The 11,281-nt window shown below is 35.8% G+C and overlaps 1 protein-coding gene across 1 annotated transcript in view; it reads right to left on the bottom strand.

Annotated features, from left to right (window-relative positions):
* Positions 1–11,281, bottom strand: part of fastk (Fas-activated serine/threonine kinase) — an 87,171-nt gene that overhangs the window by 32,353 nt on the left and 43,537 nt on the right. The window contains exons 4-6 of the mRNA XM_028803864.2: positions 11,036–11,184; positions 10,548–10,764; positions 7,702–7,861 (exon numbers count right to left, since the gene is read on the bottom strand). Coding sequence (XP_028659697.1) covers positions 7,702–7,861; positions 10,548–10,764; positions 11,036–11,184 — 526 coding nt within the window. The remainder of the gene's footprint in view (positions 1–7,701; positions 7,862–10,547; positions 10,765–11,035; positions 11,185–11,281) is intronic.

Raw genomic sequence — 11,281 nt, 5'->3', positions numbered from 1 at the left:
AAATGTTCCAATGTTTGAGGAGTAATAATTTTCTTCTTCATATTATTTCAGTAGTTTAATTTTCAATTAGGCTAAAAATAAATGTGTTAACTTGACTGGTCATTAGTTGATGACTTTTCTATTTTTTTGGTACAGATGTATTTGTATGTTCAGCTAAAGTATCTTGTAGTCTTCCATTTTAAATGCACATCTGTGGTTTTCATTTGTTTTGTGACTAACTGCAATCGAGTATCTCATTAGTTACTACCGACCTTCACCCTATATATGTTTGTGCATAAAGTCATCTCTTTAGTTAAAAACTAAAATTCAATTTGTCAGGACAATTACATCAAAAATAAACATGAAATAGACAGTTATAATATTCATTTATTTCTATACTATTACAGATCCAATTCGTAGTTACAGATTGTTACACTGTCAATTTTGGTATACATAACCATAGTAATTTAAGTCGGTCTATTTTTTATCTTTGGTCGTACTTTTGCCAAACCTGAAAGTTATAGATATGCCAATCTAAGATAATAAAAGAACATTTTTTAAACTTTCCATATTCATTCAGAAGGCAAATGTTATATTTTTAGAAATGTGAAGGTAATCAAAACACCGACATTTTAACTGGTGGCATCAGATATATACTTTTTTATTTCAGCACTAATAACTGAGATGGAAGGTTTAGTTAGCCACAATAATTCTGTGATGGCGCCACCCTAATAAAATCGTACCTGTTAACAATTAGTGGTTTTATTTGCACATTCCCCCCAATGGCTTACTGCTCAGATGCATCAAATGCAGATCACAGGATGTCAATCTGAGAGCTGACACAACACCACCAAACCACCCACCAGCCTAAAATAAAGAAAGCACACATGCAATCCGCCTAGGATACCTTGGATACAGAAAAATCCCAATTTTATATCCAGAGAGAGTAATAAATACTTCTGCCCTCAAAAGCTTTTTCTGGTTATTAAAAGGTTTTCTAATCTGAAACTTTGTGGTTTGTCATATTTTTTAGGCGTCAACAAAACAACTTTAATTTTTACTAAAGCAATATTAAATATGTTCAGAGAAAGTTTGCTATAAGTCTTGCAGGTTCTACAGATTATGATCAGGATTTTACTATCATAAACATACTTACTTTTTAATAAGTGCATGATGCACAGGTTAAGATGTTATAGACAGCCATCTGTAGTAAGAGGTTTTCTAAAACTGCATGTTCCTGACATTGATCCTGTAGTAGCAGGCCTGATCAATACGTGTCTTTAAGGTGAATTCACATAATTCTGAAGTGAACAGTTTTGCCCCGCAAATCTTAAAAACAGACTAACCTTAAAATTTGCTCTATTGGCTAATTATGGAAGATTTCAAGTTTAACTTTTTTATCTAAAGTTTTGGATTGGAACAGATCTTCTTGCATATGCAGGCTTACTTAGACTAGCTAGAAATTGATAAAAATTTGGATTCTATAGGTGGCCTGGCAAACCCCCAGTTAAACTACCTCTTGTTGGCTAACAATAACATGACTTAAATTCCTTTTTGTTATTTTTGACACCATAGTCCAGCACCTGAAGCATTGTATCATTCTGTGTTGCTAAGCAGTTTTATAGTATATATCTGGTTTTACTCCTACCGCACCAAAAGACGATATTCATTTTCTTAATGGTATTTTACTTCTTATTACACAATAACATATTTCAGGAATTAACCAAGGTTTATCGTTGATTCATTTACATTAAAAAACAAAAAGGTAAAAGTGATACCACTTAATCTTTACTTCTTTGTTGACAACACATAGACAAATTAAATGAGACTGGTTGAAAACATCTAACGAATTGTGATACATTCTGACAGAAGACAATTTCCAAGAATGCTTCCAGAGATGGAGGGATTCTCATATAATAATTTTTATAATAAAATTCTCTATAATATCAGTCAATTAAAGACATCTCTCTATTATAAAAAGAAATCCTGTCCCCTGTCCTGATAGTCTACAATACGTGATAATCTTGAAAGACATTTTAAAGACCCGCGAGACCAAGGAGACTTGCCACGGTGTGTCTCTCGGGAAACGTAAACATGAGATGCACGGGCGTGGGCCAGAAATAAAAGACAGGTATTGCTTTTACAATGTCACGCGAGACCAGGCAGTAAGCCATCATTTAAAACAAGTCAACAGACCTCTAAGCTAGCAGTTGTTGGATTGCTTTTGGCAGGCAAGCATCATGTGTTCCCAGCTCTTAAAACAATGACATGCGACAGGCAGAAGAGGCAGCTAGCAAGCAGCAAAAAGACAGCAAATGATCCAAAGGCATATCCTTAGCGTACATTCAGCCACAACACCCTTCACAACACGAGCAGTATTATTATACGTCTGGGAAGAAAGAGATGTTTCTTTATTTCCTGCCCAGCGCGAGGTTACAAGTATTGTTTTTACAAAAGTTTTTAAAGTAAAAGTGAAAATAATGCATATGTAACAATTCACAAGAAAATAACAATCTCTTTAAATTGTAGATTGCCTGCCTAAGGTAAAATCATCCCTGATGAATGGGGACGTGGGAATGAAGGGTCCTTTCATCGGATTAGTGCTATTTCAGACGTGGAATGTCAAAATGGGGGAGGCAGCTTGATGAATGAGGTCTCCAGGACTTAAAACAAATCCATATCATATTATGTGATATCATCTAATGTGAAATTCTACTCCGTACTTCTAGAATTTTTATTTTTATACTGTATTGAGGATTTATTCTGTTCTATGTATTGTACTGTACGGCTCAGAATTAAAAGACAATGAGGAAAATGACAATTTACAAACATTGGCGCTAAACACATGCAGAGCAGGTTAGAGACTATGAAACCAGTGAAATTAGAAAGGCTCAAAAAAAAAAAAAAACGGCGCTATACACATGTGGAGAAAGTTAAAGGATATGAAAGTAGGAAAATTAGAAAATATAAAAAAAGAAAGTAAAGATCGCAGTAGCGCAAACAAACAAACTGCCTCATTTAACTATGCACCAGTCTAACTTTGGTTTTGCACAATAATTACTATACTATTGCACCTTAACACTTAATTCTACTTTATTCACATAATTTTACTTATTTATTATGTTCTACTATACTGTTATCTTTCAATCTATGACTTTTTGTTAATCTGATATTCTTCTAACTTTGCACAGTTTTTGATAAGCGGATCAGGATGCATTTCACTGCGTGTTGTCCTGTATAACTATGCATGTGACAAATAAACAATCTTGAGAATTTCAAAAATGGAGTTTACCGCACATGCATTTATTGGTTACTTTGTTAGCGTATATATATTTATCGGTCTGCTTATTTAAAAAGCTAAAATTACCCCAGGAGTCAAAAATATTCTGTCTAGCCCTTGTACAAAAACCTAGACAAAAGCTGGGGTATGACCTTGGTAACCCCATGTACCTTTGGAACTGTGAGAGGATAAAAGCATGACTTTACAGACAGGAGTCTAATGCAGAACTCTACTTACTTTTTTACTTTGTAAAAAAAAAATTATTAACTGCTGATGATGTAGATCGTTTTGTCTGTGCTGAAATTCCAAACAGAGAAACCTGTCCTGACCTCATTAAAAAGATTCAGCATATTGGGACTCGCAAGATTACAAAATATTGTTTTTACAGAAGTTCTGAAATAAAAGTGAAAATAATGAAATAGCAACAATTCAAAGAAAAAAAATCTTAAAAGTGTGTATCCGGAAAACCAAACATGGGGGTTGGCCTGCGAAGCGAGCAGGGGGCGAAGCTCCCTAGTTTTAAATTAAAGATAGCACCTATAATCTACAGATTTACAGACTATTTCTAAAAGAACAAAACAGATGTCTCGTCACCAACATTTTCAAAATATTTAAGTGAATTCTACTGATGTTACCAATCCAACACTTGACATTAGCCTTATGGTATGGAATTTAGAAACAGACTCCTCTTTTAAATTTTCGTAATTGAATGATACTCCATTTACACAGTCTAGCTTGGCATCCATTACTTCCTCCTTTTGCTACAGAGAAATTAAAATATACACAATTTTAAACTTATAATAAGCTTCACAATGTTTAAGATACTGCACAGGTTCTAACCTGATGTAAACCACGACTTTATATGCATACTGTTTTACCACAACTATGTTGGCTTCTTGTTAAGTGCTACAATGCTTTCAAAATGGCTCTTTGGATGCTCTTCTTCTACCTTGGTATATTTCAGATCATACATTATTTTGTACTTTGTACAAAATTTAAGACACTCTGTATCTGCCATTGCAACCCCCCCAAAACTAAATAATTTTGACTTTTGTTCAGATTGTATAAAACCTTGAAATTCTCTTCCAAGCTACTTTAAAGAATATCTTCAAAGATAGTTTTAGAGCCCTTAATAAGATCAATGCAACTGTCATTAATATTTGTCTGCTCTTTTTTTTTTTTTTTAATGAGACATAAAAAAAAAATATCAACCACTCTAAGATTCAGGGAAGGGAATCAATGAGAAAAATATGATAAAACATCAACAAATGAATGGAAGAAATACATAAAAAAATATAGACTATAAATATCTGTGACTTGACAGAGATATCAAGTTGATTCCATATGTGTCTGAAAGACAGAAGCGGTTTAATGAACACAAGAAAAGCCAGGCCCAGACAAAAATACTGATCACAATAAAGTCACTATGACTACAGATCTCAGACTAAAATACAGTATGCCAAAAGAAGTACAAAGAAATAAGGTTGAATAATGAGAACTGGATGAAGAAGGAAAGGGTTGAATAATAAGCAGCTACAATAACACAATTAAATCAATAAAATGATTAAAAAAAAACTTGATTAATGAAGTGATTGAGGCAAGAAAAAGGAACAAAGAAGCCATAAAAGTGGAGGCCAGAACAGAATGCAAAAGGTTAAAGAATAGATCTAAATGAGAAAGAGAAGAAAATGATGTGAAAAACACAAAGATAATGACAAAGGCACATGGATAGAAAGAAATGAAAGTAGGCAGATTGGAAAAATCTTCACATATTTCATGCTACTAGAAGAATAAAAAAGCCCTACGTATATAAGAATCCACATCAAAGATAGAGGGATGGGTGTGGGTTTAGGGCAAGGATGCCCATTGTTGCGGCTTCTCTTTTTTATCTATAATGGAGTTATGATAGCAAAAGGAGTTTGGAATGAAAAACACTGTCAACAGCACTGATGCAGTAAAGCCCAGGCAGTACTGACAGATGCTATAAAGTATAATGGATAAAAACCTATACATCAACCAGCTATGTAATTAGTATTAACATCAAGAAAACAAAGGACATTACAGTGAACAAATGAAGAAGTGGCAAAACATACATTTTTTTCTCCCAGAAATAAAAAGAAAAAAAAGTCAAGCTTCATCACAGATTATATGAAAATCCACCAAAAACAATATAAAAAAGCAGCAATGAAGAGGAACTTAAAAAATACATTTTGAGAGGCATTCAGAGAAGGAATGTATAGAATGATCAAGGCACTGGAGTGCTTTATGAGCCAGAAAAATGAAGGATAACAAAGACAAATGTGTAGAGAAAATTAAATTGTGTGAAAGGGGAGAAATTGATTATTTGTATTTAAAAAAAAAAAAAAAAAAAAAAAAAGATTTCTGGACAAAACAGTTTATTTGTGACTATAACCAGGATGAGACAAAAAGAAAACTGCTTCAATACACACTACACAGATTTTTTATAGCAAAGTCTCTGCAGAGGAGAAAGATTTAAAGTCAAGACAGAACCATAATACTTGTGTGAATGATACCAAAAAAAGTGAATATACAGAATTACAAGAATGAGCAAAAAGACAGAAACCTAGTGACTGGAATGGCAGGGAATATAAAAAACCTTAAAATCGCTTCATTTTCCAGGTGTTTTTAAATATTAATTATTGAATTTAACCTTATTTCCTTTCAACATTATTAAACTAAAAAGATATGTATGCTTAAGATGACTGCTAAAACCTCTGGAACAAAGACTGCTTTTTAACTGCCGTTACTAATTAGGTTTATAGTACTGCAAAGATGTACTTGTAATAACAAAATACTTCAAAATCATTGCATTTAACTAAATTACTGGAAAAAGATATAAATTTCAAGTTTATAACTAACTTTACATATAATCATTCATCCATTTTCCAAACACATTATATCCTAAGCAAGACAGTGGGGAAGCTGGAACCCCCAAGGCAGGAATAATACTTGGACAGAGTGCCAGCTCATCACAAAATGTATACATACATTTTTATACATGCAGACTAACAGAAGAAACGTGAGATGTAATTAAAGCAGAAAGTCAATTAAAAACAGATACATATAGAAATGAGAGAGATTCAACAGGTGCACTACAGATATATGGGGGAGCAGCAGACATGACTCTCAAATGAGAATAGATGTCTGGGGACAACCCATCAAGAAGTCTGTAGTGAATAGCGGCAAAATCCTACACTGCAAAGGCTGCACACCCACAGGGTTTCTTTCGATTACACATTCCTTCAGTCCGTGAAGTTTAAAATAACACCGTGTCAGGAAGAGAGCAAATGAAACTGAACCAATGACTTAACGCTAAGAGAAAATGAAAAGCTAAAATTGCTGTTATCACTTCAGTAGTACAAGGTAACTGAGCATTAATAATTATTTTGCACATTGTAAAAAGCCCTGTGACAGAGGACACACACAATACACCACAAGAGCAACTTGGCTCCATGTTTGAGAAGTACTTCTGTCTACTACAATATCTTTCTGTCATTTTGCATCACTATATGGCATAACAGTACCAAACAGTTTAGATAACAATTGTGGTTAAAATGCCACAGCTATATTGTGGAATGGCATTTTTGCATTTCCAATTATATTAGTTGTTAAGACATGCGGTCAGAAGATGGGTGCTGTGTGGCAGAGAGAGAGAGAGAGAGAGAGAGAGAGAGAGAGAGAGAGAGAGAGAGAGAGAGAGAGAGAGAGAGAGAGAGAGAGAGAGAGAGAGAGAGAGAGAGAGAGAGAGAGAGAGAGAGAGAGGGAGAGGGAGGGAGAGAGAGAGAGGGGGAGAGAGAGAGAGAGAGAGAGAGAGAGAGAGAGGGAGGGAGAGAGAGAGAGGGGGAGAGAGAGAGAGAGAGAGAGAGAGAGAGAGAGACTGACTTTATTAATCCCAAGGGGAAATTCACTTTGTTAACTGGTGTTATTAGGAATATCTGTTGATCCTGGGGTTTTGAGTACTAAAATCTGCATCTCCTGGGACACCTCGTTATCGGCTCTCTTAACAGCACTCCTTTTGATTTGGTTTGACACAACGCTTACTTCAAACCTATATATTGCTTTTAAGATTTTCATGAATATAGCTGCCAATTCTTACAATCGACTACTATATTACTGTTGCAATGGTGAACAAGAGAGCACATACAACACCTGCGACAATATGTTGCTCACATTTACCACTCATCAATTGATGTCTTCAGATGCCAATGTCTTTACAGAAAGGTTTTTTCCCTTGCAACAGATGACGCTCAGTGAGCCATCTAATTGTTTGCACCCAGTTTTAAGCACTTATGGTTGTCTCCAGATGTATATATTATACGGCTGGATTCAGCAAGGCTAGGAATACTGTAGCAATTATGTAGTGTTCTATATATAAAGTCTGGAAATTTGTGTTAAAGCATAGTAAGCAAAGGCACACTGACCTGTACTTGCGGTTCACTTCATCAGCAGTCAGCGCATGGTCAAACATAAGTACCTTGTGCCCTGCATCCAGTCGAGGTCCAGTGTAGTCTCGGTACTCAAGCTCCACAGCTGCATCGAGTAGGGATAAGTAACGCCGCACAATTAATGCATATGGGCTGTCTGTGGGAATAACAGCGATTTCAGTTTACAATATGGAGGACCATCGAAGAGCAAGAACAACATGGCAGCAAAATTTTTCAGACTAACTCCTGATTATATTTCTGCATACTCACAATTACAACATCTCAACATTTACTTTATAGTTTTGATCTTCTAAGACATTAGCACATTAGCAAAAAAAACAGACAGACAGATAAGATATATAAAAATTATAAAAACTTCATATAGAGTCTTGCTTTAATAAATCATAAAAGTTGCAATAAGGAAAACATCACTAGTACATGGCAAGGTACATTTAGGCACATACCTACAATGGACCAATTTATCCATCCATCCATCCATTTTCCAACTCGCTGAATCCGAACACAGGGTCACAGGGGTCTGCTGGAGCCAATCCCAGCCAACACAGGGCACAAGGCAGGGAACCAATCCCGGGCAGGGTGCCAACCCACCGCAGGACACACACAAACACACCCACACACCAAGCACACACTAGGGCCAATTTAGAATCACCAATCCACCTAACCTGCATGTCTTTGGACTGTGGGAGGAAACCAGAGCGCCCGGAGGAAACCCACGCAGACACGGGGAGAACATGCAAACTCCACGCAGGGTGGACCCGGGAAGCGAACCCGGGTCTCCTAACTGCGAGGCTGGACCAATTTAAAATTGGCCAATTCACCTAGCATGTATGACTTTAGCAGGAAATCAAATCCTGAAACAACATTGGGGAAAAAATAAAAAAAATGTAAAAATTTCAAACTCGACACAAACACAGACTGTGCCAGGTCATAGGGGCAGAAGGTTTGTATTGGTTCACTTATGACACAGTTCAGTGTGAATCCATTTTTAGTCATAAAAAGAAAAGTACCAACACACGAATACATTTTTAAGGTGTAAAATTAACAAAACTTCCAAATATATTTATCTTGAATTTTAAGAAAAAATTATTCTGGATGCATTTAAAGTTTTCTTTAAAATAATTTAAAAAAAATTTTTTTTCTTTCTACATACAAAATAAACTAGCAGTAACAACTTTTCTAGACCAAGGTAACATGAACAGATCAATTAAAATAAAGTCTTTTATGCTCTCTGACAGTAAATTAAGTATCAATTAATATATGAATTAATTGAACCCACTTAATGCAGTTTCAGGGGGCTAACTCCATTTCAATAGCACTGAGCACAAAGCAGGGACCAACTCTGGACAGAGTAAAAGCCAATAAACAGGGCACATTCACACATTTATCCACCACTTTAGAAAAATTAAGAAATACCATCTAGCTTGCATGTCCGAGATATCAAATGTAAATTCCTGCCTTGCACAAGATTTTGCCAGATAGCCTCTTGTGCCCCATCAACCTGAACGGGAATAGGCAGGTTTGAAATTAGATGAATGGACTTTTACTGAACAGTTTTCCAAAATACTTTAAACTTTTTCTCTTTTAGTTTATCACCATTCTATCACAAGCAATAAATTAGTTAATAAATGGATTTTAATTAGGCTCCTTTATATCCCATTAGAAACATTTTCTTTTTCATTTTGACAACGTGCAAAACATGATGCAACTAGCAATTACCATCCATCCATCCATTTTCCAACCCGCTGAATCCAAACACAGGGTCACGGGGGTCTGCTGGAGCCAATCCCAGCCAACACAGGGCACAAGGCAGGGAACCAATCCTGGGCAGGGTGCCAACCCACCGCAGGACACACACAAACACACCCACACACCAAGCACACACTAGGGCCAATTTAGAATCGCCAATCCACCTAACCTGCATGTCTTTGGACTGTGGGAGGAAACCGGAGCACCCGGAGGAAACCCACGCAGACACGGGGGAGAACATGCAAACTCCACGCAGGGAGGACCCGGGAAGCGAACCCGGGTCCCCAGGTCTCCCAACTGCGAGGCAGCAGCGCTACCCACTGCGCCACCGTGCCGCCCCAACTAGCAATTACTTTTGATAAAATTAAAACAAACCTTTTAAGTTAAAAATGCAGCAAACATTTGTGATACAGTGTTGCAGTTTCGATTAGATATTTCTTTTGACACAAAGGGAATGTAAAAATAGGTATACTACATTGGGTTAAAACCCTGCTGTTGTGAAAACTAGTCCTAACTGTCTTAAGCTGCTGTTATTCTTAACTTTTCCCTCACTTGTCTTGACAAAGGTTATAGAAATTAAACTGCCAAGTCGAAAAGACTATGCCCCACTGCGTCCAAGAATCTACTAAATATAAGCAATTACCATGCCTAAATGTGAATATGTGAGTGTATGTGTTTATATATTATAGCATGATTCTTATCAAAAAGAATTTACCTCATTTACAAATGAGTCAACTGCATTAAACTGAAAAGAACATGTAATGAAATACTAAATAAATGGATGCAATCTCAAGTATTATGCACTTAAAAATCTGAAGACCTTTACTACTGAATGTAGAACCGGTAATAAAAAATGTAGTTAAACATTTGGCTGTTTTAAATACAAAAACAACTCATTGAAACCAGCCTAAAACCCTTAATGACCACATGTATTTAATGTCAAAGTTACCAATCCCTGAATTAGGTTTTCATTTTTGTACTTGTGTATCCCAAACTAATTAATACACTATGATTCATTCAAGGGCTAAAAGACAGAGGAGGGAGAAGAAAAAAAAAAAAAGAATGAGTGTAATTACTAGTGACATTGCTGATGAAAGCATTGGAGAACACACGGTGCAATATCTTCCCAGGGAAGTGCCCCAACTGAAATAATGACATGATAATATTCACGGTGGCCAGAGGAGAGTTCATTGCTTTCAATTCTAGTACTGACTCCAATTTTTCAAAAAAATGTTTCTCATTTGATGGTCGATAACTCATTCGACTGAAAGGAAACACCAGCTTTTGAATGACCTGCAAGGTAAAGAAAAATTGAAAATAAGTTATTATTTAAATGCCATTACTACTGCATGTACACTTTTGATTTTCAGCAATCATGGCATTAAATTATCCATTTATTCTGTCATAATTATGTTGTGTTCTAATCGTTTAAGAAGAATGTCTACAAGTGACACAATTATATGAAAATCACTGAAGCCACTGTTCACAAACATAATACATTAAGTGAAATAAAATGTTAAAAATGTCTATAAACTACCTGCAAATGTATTAAACCTTACAGTACCTTACTGTCCAGGTATTCTCCTTTTTTCACCAGGAACTCTGCAATTGTATCCAAAAGCTTGGTTTCTCTTAGACGATGCCTTGCGATGTACTTGGCAATTAAAGCCATTGTGTAAGGAGTAATACTGTCCACCTTTTTTGGAAGCTCCTCTGAACAAATAAAATAAGAAAAAAAGCAACAGCATTCATTATTATTATCAAGTCTCTAACAAAGCTAGATGTTCAGCTTGTCTGCAAGTATGAAACA

Source organism: Erpetoichthys calabaricus, chromosome 6 (assembly GCF_900747795.2).
Source record: "Erpetoichthys calabaricus chromosome 6, fErpCal1.3, whole genome shotgun sequence".
NCBI classification, from domain to species: domain Eukaryota; kingdom Metazoa; phylum Chordata; class Cladistia; order Polypteriformes; family Polypteridae; genus Erpetoichthys; species Erpetoichthys calabaricus.
This window is presented reverse-complemented; position numbering and strand designations above follow the sequence as displayed.